Source organism: Doryrhamphus excisus, chromosome 12 (genome assembly GCF_030265055.1).
Source record: "Doryrhamphus excisus isolate RoL2022-K1 chromosome 12, RoL_Dexc_1.0, whole genome shotgun sequence".
NCBI classification, from domain to species: domain Eukaryota; kingdom Metazoa; phylum Chordata; class Actinopteri; order Syngnathiformes; family Syngnathidae; genus Doryrhamphus; species Doryrhamphus excisus.
This window is the reverse complement of record NC_080477.1, coordinates 10,877,878-10,905,640: the sequence shown is the minus strand read 5'-3', so window position 1 is coordinate 10,905,640 and position 27,763 is coordinate 10,877,878. Positions and strand designations below refer to the sequence as shown.

Genomic DNA, 27,763 nt, shown 5'->3' with positions numbered 1-27,763 from the left:
AATTATGGGTGTTTAAACTGCTGAGGTGTCTGAATACACGCATATGCAACAAAGCGTGCCTTTTATTGTGTAATGCATGACAATAATGAGGGCGTGTTTACCTACACGCTTGCCTTTAGAGGCAAGAAGGTGTGGCATTTAACCAATGCCCCACCTTATATGCATATTTATTGACTTTCACATTTCACGAGGGAGAAATGTGAAGTACAACCTCTTTTTCAGGAGCCCGTCTGTTTGTATCCTTGTAACAAAAATGAGTTTTAGCACAATTAGTGTTAACTAGGCCGATTCGTTTGCCAACCCTCGGTGAACGTTGCAGAGACTGTTTCTGCCCCACCTTTTTTTATGCATGATTAAGTCTTAACAGTGTGAGGATGGCTTTATTGTTCAATTTGCACACGACTATATAACATTAGCATTTCTTCTGCTTCCACACAATAAGTCACATTTCATAACTAATTAAATTGATCCCCACCCCGTCGGTAGAGTCCACTAAAGGGAATTGTTTGTATCCAAGTGTCAATATATTAAATCACAGGGGCTAATGAGTCAGGTCATGGTTTTCTTTTATCTTCCCTCTTGCATGTGCACATCTTCATCAGCTAACAGTCTCCTTAAATGGGGGCTGAACGGGCTGGACTGAGCCTCCCTGGGTGAAGGCCAAGTGTGTCTGACTAGGCTGTTAATGCCGCCACATAATCCTACTGGCTTGCTTTCTCCACACAAGAGAAAGCACATCATCAACACACAACAACAGGCTCTCACACATGCACACACATTCTCATTTCCTCATTCTGTTTTTCTCTTATTATGATGCTAACAGTTCCAATCTAACTGTGCTAATTAAGGGACTCACAGATTCTCTTTTAACAGTCTAATGTCTATTTTGAGTCTTTTTTTTTCATTTTAGCCTTCGAGATAACAAACGCATCCGAGAACACACAAAGCATCCCTATTATCTTTGTGCAATTAACATACAGCCTGTGTTTATTTAAACTAATCTGACTGGTTTAAAATATTTACCATATCGTTTTTTGAAGCCTTTGTCCTCTTAAATTGGCAACGAGGGAGAATGAAATTACTTGCTTGCATTGGATTAAATGCATATTCAATTTGAACATACTGAAGAATAAAGTAAAGTACACTGCTTCTCCATTACTAAGGCCTTTTGTTATGAAATGAACAGTAATAGTACATCAATTGGCTGATTCAGTGTACAACATTTTTTTTATATATGATGAATCCAAATTGCCGTTGTTAGCTTCCACACTATAAAGATCCAATTTTAAGGAAGCCTTTAAAAGCTGTTGCGTTCCAGGACATCAGTGCAATGCTCCCTCTCTCCCTTTCATCTTCACTGTCCTTTTTATGAATAACACACACACAGACATTCTTACTCTGGGCAGAAAGTTCAAATGGGACACTGGAAATTTTAGATTATGTTTTCTAACCATAGAGAGATGTATTGGGAGAGGAGATGAATGGGTAAAAAAAATTAAAAAGTTGACTAAGGAAGGAAATGCTATGTGACATTTTAAAACTGCACTGTTTGTTCTATTACCATTTTCACAGAAAAATAGCAATTTTATTCATATAATTCTGATTAAAAGCTTTCCCGTTTCATCTGCTTTCTCTAGTCTGTTTGTGAAGATAAAGTTCAGCCTGACCTTTGAGCTACTATTTATTCTCTTGATGTTTGTATCAGTGTGTGGTGTCCTGTGTTGTCATCTTTGTGGATGTGGGTATGCGCATGCGACTGTGTGTTGTTGTGGAATAGAAAGCCATGCACAGGGCACTGCGGTTGAGGTCAATAGAAGGAACACAATAGGTTACTCATCATCGCTTAGCTTTTCATGCCGTCATTATCACATTTTGAGGGTTTTCACAACAACTGTCCTCTGATAATATATCTGTTTATTTGTCACATGTGTGGCATAAAGTCCTCAACGACTCTCCACTAAATCAAGTCAGAGCTAATCTTATGGTGGGATTGAATTAGTGCCAACCGCAAGGATAGACTGAGTGAAGAAAACGGGCAAGCTGAGGGAAAACACACAAAGCTGACGTTTTCAATAAGCCCTTAACATTGCAATCGAAACATCTGCTATCTTTAAAACAAGTGACATTGTAATCCCAAATTACAAAGACTAAATCTCTCTGCCTCTCTTGTAACAACAGTAAGACAGGATGAAGAGACTTGTCGCTATTCAAAGAGCAGCAGCTTGATTAAACTGCATTGTTGGCAACATCTTGAACTAAACAAAAAAAAATACTTCTGTCAGATTCTCTTCGATCCATGTACAAGAAAAGAAGAAACCTTGAAAGCAGACGTGTAGCTTTTCAACAACAGTACCTGTGTTTTGGACAGTTTACGATTGCCACTGATTCCTCATCAATATGATGCCTCTGGCAATATGCATTATTTTAAGTTTCCTCCCCGAAGTCAAAACAGAAGGATTTTGATAGCCAGTGAGGTCTTCAATAAAGTTTAATGCTTTCCGAGCGAGCAGCAGAGTAACTGGATCCCTCAACACCACTCATCACTTTGCTAAAGGTCTCTGACATACAGGCTAGAAGCTTGTTTACACGGCTAATTAAGGCAAAGCTGTGATGTATTAAAATGGCTTTTTTTAGGGCAGCTTTAATGAAAGCAGAATGGCACCAAAAAAAAAATAAAAAATACCACTGACTTGTCCTTGCCTGCCTTGGCTCTTCTGTCACCACACTGCATGTTGAGAAGGGTGTTGGATTTTAAACAATGTGGTATTGAAAGAGTTTTCTGTGGTTTTTATTAAGTCATGATCGGTCGTGTCTGTTTATTTCATGGACATGGGCAGTGGCTCAAGTTTGGCTTTGCAAGATAATTATTAATATGTATGTATCTCCAGTCAAGTGCTTGAAATGAACATTTAGGACTACTACCCTCATCTCACTCTCCAAACTATGCATCCAGGGGATTTTTCAGGTGTCATTAGCCTTTAAATATGTGACCAAAGTAGGGGCTGCTAAAATTGACATGCTCACTGAACACAAATGAAGGACCCTTCATGAAATCACTAATGCCAGCACTCAGTAGTGTGCTTCATTGAAGAGTGTTTGCTGGATATGTTTTGAAATATGGATTTTTTTTTCAACCCATAGACCACTGTTGAAGTTGAAGGTGCTGTGGGAGCTTTTGAGAACATCTTGATAACAGGTCTTTCATTTTCAAAAAGTCCTTTTGATGCCCCAGTAGCTTAAACAAAAATGTTCTAGTAAACTGTTGTAACAGTCTTATATTGTTTCTCTGACTGTGTGCAAAGATGTCCACAAAAATGATGAGGATGCCTGTTGAAAAAATCTGGGGGGGGGGGTACATGGCAAAGTGTGCGCACATATCTTGATCTGCATGCTCTGCATTAGCATCATTTAACCAGGGAAGGTTGCAACCTTGAGCACATCAAGCCCTCATCTAGTCAGTACAATCAGTACTTGCAACAACGCCCTGCCTGGGTGGTCTTTCATTGCATCCGTCCATACCCTTATCAAACAGGGCAAGCAGAAAAGGAAAATGATAACTGTAAGGAAAAAAAAAATAAAGCAAGTGACGTAATGGCAGTGCATGTAAGAAACTCACAGGTTCTGCCAAAGTGTGCCACACTGGCCTTTTGAGACTGACTTATTTCAGAGGCATTTACCAGCCTCTTTCATGTCCCCCACCTCCAGGCGATGCTCCATCTACAGGACTCATTAGCTGTTGTTACATTTTTTTTTTTGGTTAATTAAGATGTGCTAATTATTCTCCTTCGTATTCTATAGCCCTCCCAGTCACCAACATGTTATTATCATTTCATTAGTGTAAAAAAACCGTAGCATGACACAGAAAGATGATATGAGTAAAAATATACCAAATGGTTCGGTCCAGCAATGGTGCGTTTTGTGACTCATTCATTTGAAAAAAAGAAATCCTATTTCAGTGATGGTCTTGTCTTTCACTTGAACTTATTGTACACTGCTGCAGACATTGTGGATGGGGCCAAGAGTAACTCATGTACTGACCTGGATCTGCTGCTGGAGGAGGTTGATTTTGTGCTGCTGCTGCAGAAGCTGCTGCTGTTGTCTGGCAATCTGTTTGGAAACAAAACATGAGATGGGAAAACAACATGAATGAGCGATAGAATAAAATCCAATTGTCTCCCCTGTTTAGTTAAGGGACAGTAGTTTTGTGGTGAGACATTAATATTTTTTTTTTTTGCCAGACATGAATGTCCATCAAAATATTTTCTTATGTATAATTGATATATGATATACTAAATGTACAATGAATTGCAAACCACATTGTCAAACTGGTGGCGAATGATGGTAAATGATTTAAAGGACAGGCAACCCAAGGTCCCACAATGTTTGAGTGACAATCATCCACATCGTAATCCTTTTCTACATCCCCGCTTGATTGAGCGTGACAACCTAGTTTTAAGTGTCATTTAATTTTCATTTTTAAATATAATTACAAAGTGTTCACTGTAAGATATTGGCCGTCTGCAAATGTGTCAAGATTAATTTGTGCTGGCTCCCTCACGAGTGTCAACAGCTAATTACTGCGTTGTATCTTGATGGCTTGATGACATTCTAGCTCTCAACAGGCTCCCTCGGCCGCCCTTTCTTTCACTCTCTTCTCCCCCGCTCTATTACTATTCCTACCATTTCAAAGAAGATTTAAAAAAAAAAACTAAAACGCCTCATGTGTTCGTTAGTGCCACAATGTCCACAAAGCCTGCAGAGTTGAGGGTAGTTTGCAAATGAACATCATGGATTGAAAAAGAAATCAATAGAGTTAATCTATTATTAGTGTACTTTAAGCAAATGCATCACTTGAAGGTATATGGTCGATCTGTTCATTTACCCCAGCAAGGTCTAAGAGTGTACAGAGAAAACTCTGAGTGAACTCCTTGCTGATAATTGACTCATAGCCATTAGGCTGGCTGCTGATAATAAAAGTGTCGCCCGTGTGGATAGTTTGTGTCCTTATTTCTTCCCAGACATTAACACACTTCATGGCCTCTGCTAATTTGCTGATTTGTACAATATGGCTCATTGGTCTGATTTGTGCCGCAAATCTAATGCCAGACTCCTTCTAATAGGACTCAATTTATAAGATCTAGAGGACGTCCGTGTTTATATAACATTTAATTCTCACATCCCATTGCATTTCCTAGTACAAGTCATAATAATGTTTTTCCTGCTGCAGAGCACAGATGTGTGCGAGAGAGCATGACTGAAGTATCACGGGCTAAATAGAATGCAACTTCTTGTCATCATTATTCACAATTCCTTGTAAGAAGTCAGCTTTTATTTATAGTTCAGAACTAAAATTCAATATTGTGTTAAGTAGATGCAATGCATTTAATGTATTTTATTTATTTTAAAAAATGGATCTGTAATAGCAATACAAATCATAGACAGGTGAGCAGTTACTGTACCTGCTCCTGCTGCTGACGAGCTAACTCCATTTGCTGCCTCTGTTTCTCCATTTGGGAAGCAGCAAGCTTCTTCTGTTCATCATGGGCAGCCAGGAGCTGTTCTCTTAGGCTGATCAGCTGACTAATCATTGTGGAGAGCTGGTGTTCCTTTTCTGCCAGGCTCTCGGGAGTACCTAAAAACGGGACAGGGAGGCATGTGAGATGTGAAAGTGAAAGAAGGTGGACATTCAGATGTCAGAAAAATGGTGTATGAGATCCCTTAGCTGAGGGATTTTTTTATTGAATAAGTGTATACTGCTGAATATAGAGGTTTCTATACACTGCAATCCTTGTGTTGCCCTATAGCATCGTACGCAATTTATAGTACAAAGAAAACCACATGCAGGGCAAGGACTTCACTTAGCTGTGTAAGGTCACACAGCCTGTAGTTTTCCTGTTTGATTGTCGCTGGTGGTCATAGCTTTTAGAAAAATAAAAGCAAGCTATTGTTCCTTGCGTAGACAAAAAGCTGCAGGGCGCTATCACGCTGAGGTGACAGCTCAAGTCATGAAAAAAAGAAAATATAGAACTTGCAGAGGCTTTGGATTTTTATTCTATGGTCACTGCACTAACATACTGGACATGGAGTCCGGCCGCAAACAACCAGTGTTTGTATGCATACACTCAGCTCCTTGCGTGGTCACATGTCCACAGATTGTATGAGCTCCACTGCATTGCTCCCTCCATCCGAGTAATCAATGCTAAGTGATCCTACCATTGACTTACACAGCCAACATAATTGCCAGTGAGAGGCTAGACAGTAACTCACTCTCCTTCGACTGTACTCCTGTGTGACAAGCTGTTTGGGCAGAACACAGGAGTAAAGTGACAGAGGGAGGAAAGAGAAGGGGACAAGTATAAAGCAATAGTGGTACCAAAAAACAGTGCAGCGAAACCTGGCTTCAGGCCAGCAGAAGCTGATTCTTTCCTGGGTGTCTTCCTCTCATCTCTGGTCACATCTGTCTTGAGTTTCTCCGAGAGCTCCCAGGGGCCCTCTCCACTCAAACTATTTTAATTTGACTAAACACCTGATTTATTTTATCTCTCCAATGAGGGAAGCCGTTTGTCTTAATAGCGCCTGTCAACCTCTGCAACCTATTCAAAGCAATTTACTGGCTGGCTCCTGTGAACCTGGGTTTGCCTCGCTCTTCTTCTGCTGCTTGCTGCAATGGGAGAGAGCTGCAATAAACCAGTTTTGCTCCTTACAAAAAAAAAAAAAAAAAAAAAAAACACCAAAAAGCAGCTATTCATTGGGTCCGTGTGCAGATTGAATTGACTTCTTATTCATCCAACTAGACTTGTAGTAAATGGCTTAGCTGTAAAATTGATACAATCGCTGTCAATTTTGTTCACCTTTGTCAATAACTGTTCTTTTACAGGTCATCAGCAATACGTCACAATAAATAACAGCTGTAGGGAGAGCAACAACAGGAGTAGCCAAGTGAAAGGGAGAAAGTAAACCATCAAAGAGGCACGATGAGGCTGATAGACAACTAGATCTTTTGGAAATTATCACTAATGTACTGTCAATGTGCAGGATTTGATTTTTTTCTCCGCAAACGCGCAAAGGGATCCGCTGGGTGCTTACCACTTGGTGTCCTGTCCAGACTCCAGAGAAGAGAATAGCGAACAGAGGGCCCATTGTTGATATGGTTAGCTGAAATGTGGGAAGCCCAGACTGCTATTTGTTCCTTCCTTTGCCAAGTTAGATCTTTGTTCTTGCACACGTTTTTTTTTTTAAATCTTTTTTTTGCTACTACAAAAATTAGCGATACCCAGCTTCAAGGTAAAGTAAGTGTGCATGTGTTTTGGGAATCGGTTAGTGTACAAATCTCTTGCATTGTGGTCTAAATTATGGATCAGCCTTAAAATGCAGATAAAAGTTTCATTGAGTGGTGCAGAAGAGGAAAATTGTGGTCAGTGTCTCCCGACAAAAGAGGCCGTTTCCTGCATATTGTATGGCTTTTAACAGTGCTGGTGTTGGATTCTGCCTGTTAACATGTCTCCTCACATTGCGCCTCAGATTGTGGACAGACAGCCCAGAGACTGACACTACAAGCAGTCAGCCTGGACATGGTAACACTCCGTGACAAGCTCAGCAGGTGATTCTTTGATAAAGCAGTCAAGGTGTGCTGAGACTGTCTGCTATTCCAGACTCACGTGTTCATTTCAACAGAGGACAAGTCTCTGTCGCCCTCAACATTCACCTTTTCAGATTTCTGCCTCTTTTAAACATCACAAAGTAGAACAGAGAACATCAACGAGTGACTAAATAAATTATAAGAGGAAAACAAGCAGAGCCATGGTTGCTCAGGGAGGAATGGGGGTATTTGAGCCTTGCGGCCTTTGGATAAAAGGCACTTTGTAGGGGTGCGATTTGTTCTGTCCAATACTCACATCTCCCTCTCTCTTTGGCTCCCTCCTCTCTGCTCTAATCAAGCAGTCTCTAATTTGGGTTCCAAGTCCAGTACCGGAAAAAAGAAGGAGTCTTGTTACTTTGAAGAGTCCCGACTGAATAACACAGATAAAAGATTCAGGCACAAATAAAAGAAGAAAAGCGAGGGAGGCTGAGGGTGAAAAGGGGGAAAATCACAAGGCGCCCTATTCTCTTCCTAACCCTTGCTTAGGACAGCTGAGCCATTATGACCAGATCTGAGCTGTTTTGTTTTTTTTTTTAGTGCAAGAAGACTAGAATGTCTTTGTTTGTCATAAATTAGCTTTTGTGGATGTGTCCATATGTTTCAAGCCTACCCTAAGTACATTAACATGTGTCTAAACTCGCGATGCTCCCATCAATCAGCCACTTATTAGTATCAGACGGTTTCCGTGTAATCGTCATATGCTGATAAATGCCTTTCAACACTGATCACAATAATCACCTCTGGCTCTGCGGCATGCAGCCTGCAGCGAGCATCCCCCGTTTTTGAAGTTTTTGAGGCTCACAATCTGAACGACATTCGCTCGTATGTACGTGACAGTCAGAAGTCTAAAGCAAATAACCCGAAGAATAAGTGAATTCTTCCGACTCTATCTCGGGTTTGCCGACTGCTCTCTCGCTTGGAACCCTGCTGCTCCAACAGAAAATGTGCTCTCACCTCCAAAGTCAAGGGTTAAAGGCCTATAGCCTAAAGGCCTGGCCAACAGCACTCATTATAAACAAATGTCAAAATTTACACTTGTCCATGTGATTGGTATCGGATGATTTCACTCATGGACAATGGGTATCTGAATCGACAACATAAAACACTGATTGGAGCATCCCAAGTCCAAACACAAGAACTGTACACAGCTTGACTGTATAGCTACATGGTCTTGCACGCAGAAGGTTCCTCAATCCGCTCCGTTCAGTCAAAACAAAAGTATGTGCCTGTCATAAACAAATGCACACAGGTGTGAAGTAATCGGTCATCTGACCTTATTGTCTATTGTTTATCAGCAAAAAACAAAGAGCAGATTGAGAAACAGGATTAAGAAAGGATTGTCAAGCAAAAGAATCTTCCCTCTAAAAGTCTGATGGATTATCGGATCACAATGTCCAAAACCCAAGACCATACAAATAAGTTAGTCTTGTCATGCTGGCAATCGTGTCCATCAAAAATGTACAAGCATTACTCAGCAGCATCATGTAGCATAAACCTACTATCGTTGGAACTAGACCATTATTTTGCATTTTTCTATAATATTTACCTACTGAGAAACTTGTTGAGAAAGTCTGAAGTTCCAAATATCCATCAAGAGACTTTTCAAGGCACTTAACTATTTATACATACTGATGTTAGTCTCCTGATATATGCTTCAACAACAAGAGCATGTGACCACATATACATCATAATGTTTTGGTTATTTCTCAGAATTAAAATGATTTAAGTGCCCCAGCAGATGCTCTCAAATGGCGCGGAATTTGAAGTGTTTATTAAGAACTGTCCACTCCATCTAGTGGTGCTCTGATGTGGATGGTGAACAGTGATGGAGACTAATATTTTGATGATAGAGGAAGCCACACTCTTCAGTATAATTATGTTAATCTAAGAAAGCTGCACCACTCCACTGCCCGTCCATGACACTGTTCAAGGTACTTCAAGATAGACGCTCGGCCTAAACATATCACTTCACATGATTGTCAGTGACCCTGAAATTCACACACAAGGACAAAAAAAACGAAGCATTACCTGATCTTTGTGTTTCACAACATTATTATTATTATTTAAGCTAATAATGCAATGTTATGAAGAGATTGTTGTAACAAAGAGTGGTCCAGGATAAAGAAAAACCTCTGCAATTCATTTACTTATGTCTGTATTGTGATATTCCGATCCTTGTGCCCTTAAAATATAATATACATAAACAGTTTTCTGCCATGAACAAAGCTCCAAAGACCATGAGGCAGTGCTCAAGGTAACAGTTTACTGTCTGCACAACCTTGGAGGTCAATTAGGATTTCAATGTTACTTTTGTTACATTCATTCTAATGGTCACCACCATTACAACTGGATATATTTGCTGCAAAGAAAACTTGCTAATATTTTTTTCTTGAAGTATAGCAACACTTGGATGTATGTTGATGTATAAAAATGAAGCATTTACATGGATGGTATTGTATTATAATACTTTTTCAACTAAGCTTACCGTATATCTTCTCAAGGAATAATACTATAGAAATCAAACTTGGATGTGTACTTTAGTCAATGTACAAATACTGTAGCTGAGTACCAAGATAATTATATATTGAAATGTGGTGCTGGCACTGGAAAGCTGTGATTCATTGAGGGAAAATCATGTCTTATTAACATTAGAGTGTATTTTGTAATGTAGATTTAAATAATATTAGAAAATCTTTATACAAGGTGTGATTCAAATGGATTTGAATGGATGAATTGGATATATGGTAAAATTTTATAAGTTATTAGAATACTTTTTTCCCAGTGTCAAAATATATATAATACATTTTTTATACAATTTTGTATACGCAATGAACAGTATTTAAGCAAAATCAAAGAATTGGCGAATGTTCACTCCAGCTTGTTTTCCTTTTTCCAGCTTTGTAATATCCAAATGTTTTTCAAATTAGAAAATTGATTAATACACATATTTAGTTCAAGTATACAACTTATACAGTCAGTATTTATACAAACTCAGAGAAAGCCACAAAAATGTAAACCTCAAACGCACATGCTAGCTAATATAAACACTTGCTTTCTTACCTGCATTTCTACAAGTTAAATTGTACAATTCATTAGAGGAGAAAAACACACAGTTGAACACTCCGCTACATTCATCTGGCGACTGTGGCCTGAGGAATAATGATTTACTGTGGGTCATATTTCAACTGAGTGCACAGGGCAAACACTTGACTGAGGTGTTGTGCACAAAATGCTAACTGAGGCATTTTTATATGGGAGCAAGTGGACAGATACTGTTTTGTGCGGTTTGTTTGTTTGTGCAAATGTAATATGTGAGGTGTTGATTTATTGTAGTCATCATTTTGGAGGCGGTCATTAGGTGTGACCCCACCTACTGCACTGACTTAGACCCCCCCAAAAAAAAAAAAAAAAATATATATATATATGGGCCTAATGAGAATAAGTGGCCTAGAAAAAGAATGACTGAATAAATGAATGTTATTTTTCATGGCAGAAATATCAACAAGAACACTACAAAATGTCTGAAAAGGAGTAGGTAAAAGCAGAGCTTATTTAATCAAACTTTCCCACGTCTATTAGTATATATATATATATATATATATAACAGTTGAGGCATAGAGTCTGTGGAGTACAGGTACAGCTGGTCTAGCCTCAAATCAGTCTCAGCTGCCACTCGCCCTGCCCTGTGTTCTCCTCTTAAAGCGCTTCCACTTATCTGCTCGCCACAGGACCGCCTGTGTGCACCCGACCACTGTCATGTAGACACCATCCCCAAATTGATTGTGACAGTGTAAGAGCCACAATTTTCGTGCTTCAGATTTCAAGCTGCACATTTTAAAGCTAGTGTACAATGTTAAGCTTTTTTTTTTTTCCTCTCTTGCAAATTCCAAGAGAATGAATACGGCTTGTGTTCCAATTTAGTAACTAGATATTTTCCTACAGTTTGAATACACGCTTGAGCATCTTGCTCTTTCGTTTTTTTTTTTTTGCCCTCCCCCCAAAACTGGCATTCATCAGGGAAATGTAAACAGTTCTCTTGAGTAGCCCCTGCACATAGCGATGCATGTAGGACAGAGCAACCTTATCTGCCGTAGGACTGTGTATTACTGTATTTGTCTACAAATGTGTGCACAGTTCACTTGGTTTGGTACAGTCTACCGCAATCCCTTCGACAAACTAAATAAATTCTGGTTTTGTAACAATAATTATAAAACACTTGATTTTAATAATTCAACTTAGTAATGTATAATGGGTATTTCTCATATTTTGGGGTTGGGAACCTTTTCGGCTCAGACAGCCATAAAAGCCAATTATTTTTAAATGTATTTCCATGAGAGGCATACAATATTTTTTCAACACTGAATACAAATAAAAACGTGTATTTTAAGGCAAAAGCTAGAATTTTAGAATATACTAAGCCTCTCCATTTATTCTTTTTAATAATGTTGTTATACTGAAGCTAATCAATAATTAAAATGCTTGGAAAGCGAGAGAAAAGTAGATCTCCTTCACTTTTTTCCTTCACTTTGTCATCACGATGGTGCAATGCTTGCTGAAATATGTCTTATTCCTTTGATTATCTCATCAAGTAACGATTGACATGCCTTTTCCGGGTGTCCCCCACTGGATACACATTGGCTTTACATTTGACTGTTTCATCGATGACATTTTATTACTGCATATTAGACACACCTGCAGCAGCTAAACCTGCTCACTCCACAAAGACAAATTGCTCTGTTCGTTCCTGAAGAAATGTAAGGTACTCCTCATCTATTGTTCTTGTTTGCGCTCTAAGTCCATAATTAGGTAGACGGGAAGTTCATGTGTGTGATTAAATGGGATTTCTGTAACATTTTACTTTAAAATGTCAGCAAAAAAAGAAATGTACAAACATGTATAGTGTTAAAAAACGTGTGAGAGCCAGGTGCAGACATCAAAAGAGCCATAAATGGCTCGCAAGCCATGGGTTTAGGGCTCCGACGATTATTTGATTAACCTTGATTAAAAAAAGCGGGTGTTAAAAGATGCGGGTAGAGGCTAGAGAAGGCGTCAAGGCAATGAAAGAGGAAAACAAAACAGACGGAAAACGTGGCTAAACAACGTGTCGTGTGATCAGTCTCTGATCACTCTCCTTGCAAGCCTATATCTCACGTCTTTGTGTCTTTTTTCACAGTTGGTGATAATGTTTTGGGTTTAACCCTAACACGTGTATCCATCGGAACGCAGCACTTATGTACCACAATAGGAGTCCCCTCCTCATTAGCCATCGCCATTGCTGGTGTCGTTGATGGATAAAACAACTATGCGGTAAGATGCACACACCTTTCACAATTGTCACCTATCGTGTTTGAAGCCGCTATGTCGTGTAGGTCGCTTGCAGCGATGGACTCCAAGAAATGCAATGAAACAATAATTTGGTGTGGATTAATTACAGTCCATTACATTTTGTATAAAATCATATTACATTTTTAAAGTGAATGAACTTTAGTGTGCCAATATCACTTGCAATTGCAATTGTATTGACAGCTAAATAAGGTATGAAAACAGCTGAAAAACTGACTGGTGAAAATAAATCCCTCACTGATGCACTTTTGCCAAACTCTGCTTTTTTCCTGCTGCTTTTTTGATGCTGACTACTGAACAACATAAAATCATTCATTTATTTTTGGCAGCTTATTTTGTTCAGAGTTAAGGGGAGTTGTAGAAGCTGACTGTAGGCGAGAGGCGGGGTCTCTGGTCGCCAGCCAATCACAGGGCACATATAGACAAACAACCATTCTCACTCACATTCATACCTATGGACAATTTGAAGTTGTTAATTAACCTAGCATGTTTTTTGGAAAGTAGGGGGTGGCTGGAGTACCTGAGGAAAACCCACACAAACGCTGAGAGGACATGCAAACTGCATTCAAAGAAGTCCAAGCTGGGATTGAAACTCACAACCTCCTGGCTGTGAGGTACGATGAAATACAAATTGTGTTGTAACAATTGTTAAATGACGATCCCCCCATTTGCCTATGCAGTAAAACAATTATGTCAGTTGATAAGACAATAACAAAGCTGGCCAATCAGGTGTTCAGGATAACAAGACGAGTAAAAGGTGAGTGATTAGCATAGAACAAACGACAAGGACACACAACCAGTATGTACCGAGCCTCTATTACGTTTTACTCTATTAAGTTTCTTTTATTCATCTCAAACCTACAGCCATGTTTTCCTTTTGTGGCTAGTTTTAACCAAACAATGAATGGCACGTCTGCTTCATCATAACACTTAAGATCTTAATCAGAAGGTGTTTTCTACGTGGCACTTTTGTTTGTATTTTAATTAGGCGGACCTTGTGAGTCTCCAACCCTGGACTCCTTTTTAATTGCCTGTATTTACCACATCAGGCAAACATCAAACGCAGAGAGGGAGAGAGAGAGACATTTGTAAGCACGAGCACAAAGCAGCCCTTTGAAATGTCTACAGTCATATGAAATGTTACGCTAATTAAAAACCTAAGGCTGCCGCTGTGATAGCAGAAGCATTTCTATTAGGAACCGAGGTGCACGGACTGTCTCTATAACTCAGGAATAGATAGTTGCTGTAATGTTTATTATCAGGCCTCCTACCTGTTTACAGAGCACCATTCATCAGCAGCGAAAATGCTCTGCCTGTAATTTAACTGAGCCGGTTTCAAAAGGCTAAATCACGCAAACTATTTTACACTGTGCATACAGCATGCGAGAGACAGGCAACCAATCATTCATTTGGAACAATAGCTTGATTTTGACATGATTCAAAAGTTATGTGAAGAGAGACGGGATGGTTTTCCTTGCAAATGAAACAAATCATCATTTGCTGAAAGGAATCGCGAAGGAGTAGATGAAGAACCGGTGACAGCCTGGTGTTATCAGCCAGCTGGTTATTGTGCTTTCCTGCGCTGTATAAACACGCCAGCTCTCAGTAACAGTCGGTGCTAAGAACTAAGAAGCAGCCCTGCCCATCTGTGGTCTACCTTCACCCTATCATAAACAAGCATAGTCGGGGAGTAGTGATTTGTGTTGCACTGTACTGCACTTGATATGCAACAAGGGCCATTCACTGTCAGAAGGGCAGACTCTTTTAGTGACATCTCAGCACAGGGCAAGCTCAACAGTTACCAGGAAGTACCAGGAATAGCTTGCATGTGCTGCGGCGGTGCTCAGTCAAGGGATGAGACATTGAAAATGAGTGTAAATTGGCCAGAATTTAAGAGGCAGCACTTTGGAGAGAGTTGGACATTCCAACAAAAGACAAATGGGGGGGATATCAATGAGGAGTGCAGCCAAAGGCCTTTGTATTATTCAAAAGTACAAAGTTGTTTCTGAGATTATGCAGCATCTGATAGGAATGTGGAATGTATGGTGTGATATTTGTGCTGGATATAGGACTGTTCTTGATGAGATAATTATGCTGTGTTTACCTTTTACATCAGCAAGAAGATCACTGGTATTGAGCCTCTCCATCTTTTCTTTCCAGTCTTTAGAAAGTAGTTTCTCCATACATGATGATTCTGTAAAAAAAGAAAAATAATAATAAATGCATAATTTTTGATAATTAAAAATCAGATGGAGATACGTCATGGCATTTCTTTATGGGCAACTGTGAGAAAAGCTGAGGAGGAGGCAGATATTGTCGGCGTCACGTAAGGGCAGCGACACCCATTAATCGGAAGGCAAGGACTGAGACTAGGTAGGCGTTCACATAGCTGGCAATGATGAAAATAATTAACATTTGTCCAGCAGACAATGAATCAGGGGAGGAATGGCTGCAATCTGCCATGCTGTCGTTGGGATAGCTGATAAAGAACACACTGGGCTAGCTGACCCAGACCTCTGCCATCCCAGCACTGCTTGTAGGTCAACTTGTTCCCATCAAACACCAGCGGCAAGAGCAAACCTCTACCTTGAGGCTCTATGTTCACTAACTCCTTTAAGCCTAGAGCACTAGAGCACAATGTCTACAAAATGACATGCAGTTTCAAGGTGTTGAGGTTCAAGGTCCTCAATAAACATGGTGGACAAGCTATGTGTCATGTGTGTCAAATGACAGAAAATCTCTATATCTGACTATTATTTTAAATGTAGTAATAAATGTAGTTAGAATGTAGTATTCTCATGTTAAATGATGCCAAAGTTTCAGATAATGAGGTTTGCACATTTGGAAGTGAGCCCTGAAATAAGTTTGGGATGGCTCAAAATGCTTTGTTTCAAAAAGCATGGTAAAACTGCCCCTTTGTGATGTCACAGAGGGGCGGACTTCCTTATATAGTTCATAATTAGGAAGCACTTTGGGCGTATGACCACAGTGGAGAGGGCATGCCCAAAGGCGGGCCATGGGTGGAGAAAATTAAATCAGACCGTTTTGGCAGTAATCAAAGGAAATACAGGTGGAATAAGTGCAGATTCTGGAAGATCTAAAAAGGTTTTCTGTGTGTGTAGGAGACCACAACTCAATACAAAGAGTCGGAAAATGAGCATAATAGTAATAATAATAATTTGTTTAAGATATTTCATTTGATGTTACCATTGTTTGTCAACAAATTACAATACAGTGTTACATTCTAGAGAGATCAGCTTTTGACGCATCTCACCGCTCCAAGTGTCCTTGGCATCAGTCACAGATAAAAAGTGTTTACAAAGACAGTACACAAAAGAATCACCTCTTAGCTCAAAACACTGATGCTCACCCTAACAACACGCAAACTTCAGAGGAACGAGGGAGTTAACGGGGTTCAGTTGTTTGTTGTTGCCTTGTTTAAGGAGGACTTTCACAGAGATCAAGCAGAGTGACCATTTTGTTTGATTGTCCACTTCCTTCAGCGTGATGGGGTCGACAGGACATCTTCAGCTCGGGGGTCATTATAACATTATTTCTGCTTTATTGACTTTCCAATTCCCAGCTCACAGTGTGTCCCCTTGACCCGACGAGGGAGGGAAAAAAAGGTTATGTGTGTTTCCAGTATGTTAACTTGCTGTGTAGCACATCTTTTTCAAACTAAAGGGTAATACAGGCTGGAGGAAGTTGAACTAGCATCCTAACCAGGAGTAACAAAAGCTCAAATCATTGTCCAGAAACGTCCGTGCATGAAATTGATACCCTGAAAAAAATCTTATTTCAGGGCGACAGTGACTCGGGAGGTACAGCAGGTCGTCCAAAAACCTGAGAGTTGGTTCGATTCCGCCCACTCGTTGTTGTTGTGACCCTGTGCAAGACGCTTCACCCACCTTACCTCCAGTCCTACCCATGTATGAATGTTTAGTGGTGGTCGGAGAGGCCAAAAGTGCAAAATGGAAGCCACGTTCTTGTCAGTCTACCCCAGTGTAATACGCTCACTTCACTCTGAAGTGCTTGAAAAGTGCTATATAAAATCGAATCCATTATTATTATTATTTTAAAGTGGGATTAGATAAACACACTCAACATATGTCAGCATGCACGCATATGCTCCTGTTTTTTCTTGTGCACACACACACACACTTTCATCGCAGATGCTGCTCCAGCACTTGATCATTAAGGAATGCACCAACTGGTGGAGATAATGTGGTGCCAGCTTCCATTCTACTCCAGTCCTTCCCCTCCCTTCCACCTCCCTCCCAGGAGAACAGCCACTCCCTCACTTCTCCATCCCCTCCGCTGCATGGGCCAGACCCGACCTGCCAAGTCTTCCAACAGGAGAGGCTACAGCTGGAATGCACCACTGTCCTCCCTGCCTTCCACCTGGAAGAGCTGAATAATGGCCCTGGATTAGTCAATAAAAATAACCAAATGAATTCAAATAAACCTTTTCTTTTAAGCTATATGCGCTTCAAGAAAACACTTAATGGAACAATTCTGAAGCATTTCTTCAAAAATGTTACAAATCAAGAATTTCAATTACCTTAATCATGCAATTTTATTTGACTGTTTGGTATGTCAGTGTATGATATTGGCAAAATAATTACCATCATAACACTCAATCGTTCTATATGCGTTATAAAAAATTAAGGTATAATAAAATAATAATCCAAGTACTATTTAACTGCCAAAAGTTAAGACTACAAAAGTTTCCTGTTTGTTCTCTTCACATGCACTGCAATTGATTCCAACAAAAGAAGGGTCTTGTGTGTTTATTTTTATTTTCTTTAGATGGTTCCTAACTCTCTCACACCCCCAACCCTCCCATTGCTTTTCCTCCCCCCTCTCAAGATAAAATGCTCTGTAGCTCGGGAGCAGGCCATTCAGCTGGGATGAGAATGGAATGAAAACAATAGCCCTTATCAGGCTGTTATTTACATTTTCCCAGCATCGTTGCACTAGACAGCTTGGCTTGTCACCAAGCCCACATCACCCCACTGGACCCGGACCAACTTTCTCCAGCCCCAGCGATTCCAGCAGTCCCTGTGGACCCTCGCCTGGCACAGACCCCCTCCGCTCTGCAGTGAGCACAGATAGCAACATACAAGACAAAACTACAAGAGTGTGTGTCCAAGACGTGCTCCCATTGAAAAGGGGAATGTTTTTTTGGACTGCTAAGCCTGTCTGGGTCGCATTGTCTCCTCTGGGGCTGGTGCTCCATAGCTGGAAAAATGCCCTTAACCTTTTTTTTCCCTGAGACTTTTGGAGTTTCCAAGTGGCACTCTGAAACTGAAGAGTAATCAACCAAAATGCCAATGTTAATCTGTTATCAGAACTGTCATCTTTCTGCGTACATACTCTGCTATGTTATTGATGTGGGTGAGCAGGTTAAGGGATAAAGACACATAACACCTAAAAGATAAATTGGCAAGATAAACTAGTGCCTTCCCCCATAATAACAACAATGCAACTGATCCTCATAAATCTTGACAAAAGAATTTTCAAGGTTGATATATGATATAAACAAAGTACCTGGCAGTCAGCACATCATGCCGGAATATCATGTTCTCTCTGAACCTGAGTTGTGAAGTTGTCAGAAGCTTTACTGCTGACTTTCTGTCCTTACATAAAGAAAAAACAAGGATGCCTCTTTTTGGCACATTTTTCCCCATAAAGTGTCCTCTGTTATTTTGCAAATAACTGGAAAGTTCAACTTACAAATATAAAACTGACAATGCATGTGCTATAAATATGGTATAAATAACCATGTTATTATTTAACTAATGAGTCCAGTGTATAGCCATGTTAATATATCCAGTATAATGCCCAGCTTTCATGAAAACCATTTCCAATCTCAAAGGTTTCATTGACTACATTTGTTGATGCTTCAAAATGGTTTGTTACAACACGCAGCAGTGGGTGTTTGATTACAGTGTGTTGTCAGCAGTGAAATTGTTTCAACTGTCTGCCGCCACATTCTGAGCCTCTCCGTGTGCACCGTTCTCCTGGGAGAAAGATGATACTCACGTTTGAGTGTTTGTTGAGCTAAAAAGCCGCTGGCAGAGGAGAGAGAGGACTATCTAGAGAGAAATTAGCCACAAGTCAAGGATAACAGTCTGTGGGGAATATTTTTGAAGGATTTGCAGTTTTGTGTTCCATGTTAAGCAGCATGCCTCTTCTCATTTACTATAAAGGGCTGCCTTCAGGTTTTATAAAAGTGGAACGACTAACACTTACTGTGCATTTGGACTCAGACGGAATGTATTATACTGGTCGAAAATTATGTGGGGGGGGATTCACACAAATAGTCACTGCACCTAATTTGTCATCACGGACTCACCACAGCCACAGTAGTCGGAAAAGAAATCAGTTGCCCTTTTAGTGAATATGCACAAGGGAAAGAAATGGCAGTCGGAAGGTAAAAAAAAAAAGTTTTGTGTTGAGCTCTCGACTCAGAATCAAATTACTTTTTCTAGTTTTATCCATTTAACATTTGTCATCTGTAACTCCCCCCTTGTCGGAAAGTGTTCCTTCTCAGCAGTAAGAAATAAAACATAACCAAATGTAATCATTTGTGAATCATTATAGCTGACCTGAACACATCAGCATCAGTGCAAGTCCAACACCATTTACTACATATGTACAGTATCTCCAACTCACAAACAACTACACACACAGCAACACAATAGGTGGATAAAAAAGGACAATACACTACCAATGTATAATGCAGAATATCCAACATTGTAATCATTTGACAGTCCTGCTGAATAAATGATCCATTGAGACTGATATTTAAATATTAGCAAAAGAAAGAATCTTTGGAAAACTCAAAAACAAGCCAAGGAACACAATAGGTGGATAAAAAAGGACAATACACTACCAATGTATAATGCAGAATATCCAACATTGTAATCATATGACAGTCCTGCTGAATAAATGATCCATTGAGACTGATATTTAAATAATATTAGCAAAAGAAAGAGGCTTTGGCAAACTCAAAAACAAGCCAAGGAACAGAAATATCAAACAAACATGCTTGTGAAATTTACATTATGACCTTATGACATTGTATGACATTATTACATTAGGACTTACATATGTCCTTATAATGCATCCTTCTTGGCTGACATTGGGTCTTGCACATGTTCACAGTAAATCAGCTGTTAAAAACACGAGGAAGGAATAATGTGGGGTTAACGGAGGAAGTACTGTATTAAGGAATATCGAGTTTGGCAACAGTTTGCCAAGTGACGTATGTAGAGGAAGCAATTTAGTCATTAAACATCTTTTAAATACACATTTTATTGATATCTTCTTCTTAAACTGCATAGGTAATTCTGTGCATTTCCATGAAAATAAGATGGGATGTTGTTCATACCTTTTGAAAGCTCTTCCCCTCTCTCTATCTATCTGCATTTAGCGTTACAGACAGCTTTAATTCAGGCTCACATTTCTGTGAATGCCAGTCAGACAATGATAGGCTGACATCTACAGTAATTTGCCATCCACTCTCCACTGCATGGGAAACAAATCAAAAGTCGAGATTGATTTAAAGAAAGAAAATGACTGTGATACGCTCCAAGGAGCCCTTTGAATATCTTAATCACAGACACACTAAAAACAAGACCCCCATCATCACACCAAATAAAACATAATAATCACAAGAGGCAGGCAGGGAAGTGAAATGCAGAGAGAAAACATGTTTTTGTCATTCAGCCGGTAGTCCCTGAGACAACAGCTGTTAGTGCCGCAAATACTCCTGAAGTCTCCATAATCATGCCGTTATTGAAGCAAAGACAAAAAGGGCACTAATTGCAAGGGAGCAATCGGAACGCAATAGGTTACACACCCGGGTGATGCCGCACAATGCAAATGCTAAAGAGGGAGCCAGGAGGGTAAAGAGAGAGAAAAAAAAACATTCTGAGCACAACAGTGCGTTTGCTCATTTTCAGGCAATTACCTTTCCTCGTTTTCAACAGTTTTAATATCCTGTACCATTTCAAGAAGGCGTTTTTGGGGCAGTTAAATAATTTCAGCTTTCAAATATGCAATTACTTGTTCTGGCATGCATAAATAAGAAGGTCCACCTCCTTCAGACATGGTAGACTGTTGTGGACACCTGCATCTTAACCGAGACCTACTCATTATTCTGCTTGGTGAACATGTTCATCTCCTCTCTGCTATCCTGTTGGAAAATGATGGGGTGTGCCTCATTTAAGGTTGGGATCCCATATGATTTTGTGATTATCCACGATTATTATTATAATCGAGAATAATCAACATATCTGCACCTAAAGTGGGTCTTAGTTTTATTTTTATTTTTTACTGCTCTTTCCTTGGTGAAAGGCCTTGGCACACTTTGCAGGTCAAAATGATGATGCCATCCCTGAAACGGTACACAGTAGAGCAGTAAATTCCATCAAGGCTGAGTGACGCCGGTTTGGTTTGGCACCACATTATGAACCTTTTGTAGACACCCGCCTCAAACATTTGCAGACATTTTGTCATTAAGATCTGCACGATAATGCATTATTATTATTTGGCTAATTAACAAACACTCCAAATTGTCCATAGCTATGAATGTGAGTGTGAATGGTTGTTTGTCTATATGTGCCCAGTGATTGGCTGGCAACCAGTCCAGGGTGTACCCCGCCTCTCGCCCAAAGACAGCTGGGATAGGCTCCAGCACCCCCCGCGACCCTCGTGAGGAAAAAGCGGTAGAAAATGAATGAATGAATGAATAATTAACAAACAACAATAAATATATTCTCAGCAAGAATAAATATGAGCAACTTGCAAGAAGTATTTAAGTAGCTCACTTAGGCTCTGTCCACATGGGAACACTCCTGAATGTTTGGGGGGGGTGAAAAATATTTGCATCCACACTGTCCCGGATTAGTAAATAGTTGCAACTAGACTGGGACTGGAACGAATGACTGCACAGAGCACACCTACGTATGTATGATGCTGCGAAGAGACACATAGACGAAACCATGTGACACACCATACATCTTCTGATTTCCAAGGCTGTTCTACTTATGACAAAGTTGAATTACATGTGTGTCATTTTGGGAGTATAAGACAATAAAATACAGTAGGTCATGACACAGAAAATATTCAGATATTATCTTGGCTTGTCATCAAAGCAAAGGGTCATTGTTTTTAAAAAGCAGCGGATTACTCGTCTATATGGAAATGACAAGCTGGCATTTTCAAATTTTCTAACCATTTTCTCGCCATAAAATACAGTTTCAGGGCACCCAGGACGCTGTTTCTGTGTGTACAATTCTTTGCTGTTTTGACCTGAAAACATTTCAGTGTGTGTGGATAGCCTCGTAAGCTCTTTTTTCCTGCAGGCAGTAACCTCCCCCTGAGCTTGTGCCTTTATCTGACCAAGGTGTTAATCCCATAGTGGTGACCTGGCCATTTGGAAAGGCCGTATACACAGACACAGCACCCCGACCCCTCTAAATAGAACACGTGTCTATCAAGCATATATGAATTAAGCATCCCCGGGAGGCTTCACCTCCTGAGCTGAGCAGCATGTGACTTCTCCCAATCCATTTTACTGCGGCACTTGGTGGCAATCAGGCTTGAATTATTAAAGTGAGCAGTGAGCAATGATCAATTCATTGCGGCCCTTGCTCGCAGCCTGCCCGGTCGTACCTCAGCAGAAATGACATTGAGAACACTTGAGTGTGCTTCCAGACAATGCACATAAATGTGAATTATGTCAGACCCAATATGTCAATAATCATAACGGTACAGGCTGAGGCCATGCCGGGTCTAATCCTGCAGAAATACTGTTTGATGACTGATGTGCCCCGTGCTAAGTAGTGCTGGGCATTGGTGCATTTTTTTCATTGTATTTATTGAATACAAACAGTAATGAAAAAAAGTGTTTTGACATTTTTTGTCAGATTTGTGTCAGAGGCATATTGCAGCAGTAAATCATCTAAACCTATGTTTATGGAGGAAGTTTTTTGTTTGTTTTTTTACTCAAGGAGTATGGAAGTAGGAAGAGGGCAAGAGGAAAAAAGATGCAATCAAAACTTTTGCAAGGAGGCTATGAGGAGCCAAGATAAACCAGTACTCAGAGCCCCAAAACTGCAATCTCCCTTTAAGCCGGAGAGTGGCAGCTGGCAGAACAGCTGGTGAATAGGATTAATGTCAGAAGAATGAAATAAAACTCAACATATGTCCGAGCCTGAGGTGTTGGGACTGTGCGTGATTGTGCCCCCGATGGATGCCATGTGTGCAGCTGGAAAGAGCTGCTGTGCTGCTCCGCTCTCTACCCCACAAGGTCACTTTTAAGAACTAGGCCTATTTAGTACTTGGAGAGCAAAAAACAACTTTTCTAGGCAACACAATCATTGAACAACAAACATGTGAACAACTGTACAAATAAATGGCGTCTTTTTTATGATCCAATGTTTTCTTTGACTAAATTAATTTAGTTATATATTATACGTATATTATGTTATATTAATTTAGTTAAATAGTTTTTGTAAACCTGATAAAGCTGTATGGTTCTGTGGGTGGATTTACCTAATAGTGTTGGGCATTACTTTTAGTTATTTTGAGAGGGATGCTCACCATGGACTTGATTTAAATGTATAATTTCCATTTGATGTTAATAATTTTTGGGTCCCCACACTGCAATTAATGCATTGTATTGGAGCAGTGTTTCTGGGTACTTTGCAATTAGGCTGTCAAATATAAACTCGCCCACTAATCAATGTTGGTGTATCAAAGAAATTACCAAATTACATTACAATATGAAGCCTTATCAACATTAAATAAATGTTATATAAATAAAATGTGTGTGTGTGGGGGGGGGGGGGGATATCTTCACATTTATTAGTGCATTATAATTTCACTCTAGGAAAATAACAACTTAAAGCAACAAATAAACAAAACGACGAGCGCATTAATTTCTGCAGTTTGACATTTTCTTTTTAAAAAGTAAAGTTAATTACTGAATTTCAAGCTTATTTTTGTTTACAGATATGCCAGTGGAGGATACACACATTCTGTTTGCTGTAGTGTAAGACCAAAGGTCAAGAATTATTTCGTATTTATATGTTCAATAAGGGCTGCATTCAACAAATATTATTCCCAGGATGAATGTAGAAAGTAAATGAGCGCATTGTGCAAGCACACAATTAGTGAATAAATAAAGCCTGTAAAGATGCATTATATTTCTTTATACAGTATCAGCAAGTACAATGCTTGAAATACTAAAGTAACTATATTGCATATTAAAGATGAAACATTGACTTTCCTGCTGTTAAGTGTATCAATGTGCTGTTGTTCTACTTGGTTAAGCCACAATAGAAGCTTTTCAATCGGGCCATTTCCTTTCTGCAGGGGTCTGAGCCATGCCGAGTAAGACCTACTGTGCAAAGACAGAGAACTATGTCTCTCATGAGGGAAGGCTCTTTGGTCCCTTTCGCTAGAGGAAGCTGACAAACAACCAAAATAGCAACTAAGGAAAATGAGCACTACTTTGTTTCACAATGAAAAACATGGAGCTCGATCATTTTCTGTTTCAAATTAAGTATATTAACATAAAGGTTATCCTCCTGTTCCATGTGGAAGTGGTAAATGTGTGGCTTCTTACTTTGCTCTTCTTTCCCACCCTGTTTGAAACTCTTACATAAAGCACTTTCCATTGTAGATGGACTATTTATCTAAGTTAAGTTTACAAAAAAAGTTCATGGTTAACTGGTTAGTTTGCTGGCCGCCGTCCCTGTACCATAAGGACTGTGCAATCCGGTGTAAACAAGGAATAATACAGGTGTAATGGTGGCTATATAGGTGTTATATCATGCATACAGAGCTCTTTTAATGTTAAAAAAAACATTTAAATATTAAATTTATTAACATTGAATCCTTTATAGCGGAAATCATTTTAGCACGGTCGGGTCTGGAACCAATTAACCGCTACGGACAACTGTATATGGCAACAAGTTTTTGCTCTTTCCTGTATTATAAATTATGAAAACGATGTCCCAGCAAATGCACTTACACTTTTGTCCATCATTTTAAAGTCTACTCATCACAGGAACTGGAATGATATGCCATGGATAATGTGGCATTACAGCCTATTAAGCACTGGACTAGTGCAGACACAAACGATCACAGGTTACTTCCAAAGGGAGATGGCATTTGTCAGACCATTTTAATCATTGCCACTCAGGCTTTGCAGAGCAATAAAACACATTTCTATTCATTTCTTTTGACATGCTCATCTCATCTCCTGGCACATGTAGTGGTATCCTACAAGGAGCTGGAAAAGAAGAGCAGGAAATGGGAGGAAACATTTGTTTCATCGCTGCTGATTAAAGAGTCTCTTTGTTCAGATAGCAACCTACAAAGGACTTGACATGCATGATTGTGGAGTGGCATAAAACAATGCAAATATGTTAATAAGTTGCATCTGCACTTGTTGTCATGTTTGCTTGTGTCAAGGCAGATCTCCTAGCGAGATGGCTGACGTACCTGCGACTTACAGAACAAGCTTGCTATGTGCTCTGAAATCATTAGCGAGTCACAGAGGCTGTCTGTGCCCAGGGTGTGAGTTACACTTCAACTATTTTCATCCTTGGTCAGATGACACGAGCTCTTTTGTGGGGCTGCGTGTGTGCAGAATGTTGGAGCTAGGGCGGCGATACTGAGCTGACACCATCCCCCAGTGTAACGTTCACATGCACTGCTGCAGAATAGCCACTGTTATACCTCATTTTGACCCGCTTATTCATACAATTTGAAGTTTTATTGTTTCTTAGTTTTTTTCTATTATTTATACAATTGAAAGGCAGGCTTCGAAGCCCACTGACAAATATAGAAGCATTAACGGCCTCTGCCTTCTTTCGTGTCAACGTTTCACCATCGCTGCACCTCTCCAAATACTGCGGTGTCACATAAAAGAGTTAAAGCGATACTGCTGCAGTTTTTCTTTGCAAAACAAAACACATGGACATTTTCCAAGCTGCGGTATTATTAACAAGACTTGAAATGCAGTTGATGAGGTCTATCTAGCACTCGTACGTGTACGTGTGTAAAGACAAACAAGCCTCTGTGCAACTCTGGCTATGATTTGTCTCTAAGAAACACCCGTTTACTCCTATCAAGGGGTTCCTGTGCAGCCAGAAACACCAGGATCACAATGGGAGTTTTGTGCTTCGCGGGTGCATGGGGATACACTGAACAGCTGAAACCCAGGAAGATGGCCCCTGGAATGCTCCCCAGCAGTTGCTACTGTTGACTAATCGGAATATGAGAACTGGGGAAGGTGATCTTGAATGCAAAGAATGGCACATTGAAGAAGCAGCTGCTTGTTTTGTCATCTGAATGACGAAGACAGCAGCAGAAAGGGGTTCCCATTTTGAAACAGGCAACACAATCTATATCTTAGCTTGTGTAAAGTGAAACCTGTGCTGGCTGCCGTCATCCTACTGGGACTAGTCTGTCTGTGTTGTGTGAGGGATCTGCTTTGGAACAGATAGTAAATACATAATTCAGGAGGGGACCGGGCACTCTGCTTAGCCCATACACACTCCGTTTAGCCTTGGGCTCTGATCTCAGGCTGGCACGGGAGCAACTTTGTCACTAGAGAATGAGGCTGGGAGGGAGACAAAAATCACTGGGCGGGAAAATGGATTAAGTCAAGTTGACATCACGGTTAAAAAAGATGCAGCAGAAAATAAGTGGAAAGACAACATTTAAGACGATGGATGGTGAGATGAGATAAGAGAGTTGCATGATTTTTTTGGGGGGGTTTTAAGTTCACATGTCAGACTGGCAGACTGCCCACACTGTGCAGCCGAAAAATCTATCTAACATCTACTTCACAGGGCGACAAGAGGGTTGATTGGCAGAGAGCAGAGAGCGGCTTTTGATCATATGTCCTAACAAGCGATTCCAGCTCATGTCTCTTCAGCCTGAACAGATCGACATTACCTATTCAAACAAAAGTGACAGACCAGAGCACCGCGCCGCTGGGCTTGTGCACCATGCCACGGGCCAAGAAAGAACACACACACATACACTGGCACACACACAGACATGAAACTACAGCAAGTTTTTTTTTTTTTTTTTTTTTTTTTACCAAATAGATTACTTGCATCGGGAGAAGTCGCTGGCTGGAATCTAGGTAAAAAAATGTGCAGCATATGATTAAAGGGGATGTGAAAATGCTTGACTGATATTTGGCCAGTGTGTGCCTGTGAGTCATGCCAGGAAGGTCCCGACCTCAGCAGCGGGACACTGCAGCCCGAGGAAACACAGACAGCGATGTGGCTGAAGAAGGCCTCAAAATCTGCAACCAAGGCAACTGGATTTCCTAACCCTCATTGCATATGCATGGAGTCAGAGGCTCATGCTCAGATCATTATAACAAAGATTCCTATTAATTAGGTGGGATAAAGCAGAACCAGATGACACGGCAGCTGGGATGAGATGAGAGGGGAGAAGGGAGGGAACTAGAAGAGGAGGGGAGACAGTGCATCAGTCCTTCTGGGGGGAGGGAAGGAGCATTTTATGATATGTTACCTTATACAGACTGTATTTTACAGAATATGTTTTCATGATTTTACGTTCATTTCAAAAAATGAACCTGCTGCCGCGATATTGCACCTCTGAGTGCTAAGTGTCGACTCAGCAGGGGTTACGACACTGATGGAGAAAGTGTTACAACAGTGTCAAGAGTTGATCAGTGCTAATCAGACCACGGGGCTAAGAGCCCACCCTATTCTCTTC

General features: G+C 40.2%; 1 protein-coding gene across 6 annotated transcripts in view; it reads right to left on the bottom strand.

Moving 5' to 3' along the window:
- Nucleotides 1-27,763, bottom strand: part of sox6 (SRY-box transcription factor 6) — a 119,425-nt gene that overhangs the window by 44,589 nt on the left and 47,073 nt on the right. For all 6 annotated transcript variants that reach the window (XM_058088521.1, XM_058088518.1, XM_058088522.1 and 3 more), the window contains 3 exons: nt 15,087-15,176; nt 5,460-5,632; nt 4,039-4,107 (listed from right to left, as the gene is read on the bottom strand). In XM_058088521.1, the coding sequence (XP_057944504.1) occupies nt 4,039-4,107; nt 5,460-5,632; nt 15,087-15,176 (332 nt within the window). The remainder of the gene's footprint in view (nt 1-4,038; nt 4,108-5,459; nt 5,633-15,086; nt 15,177-27,763) is intronic.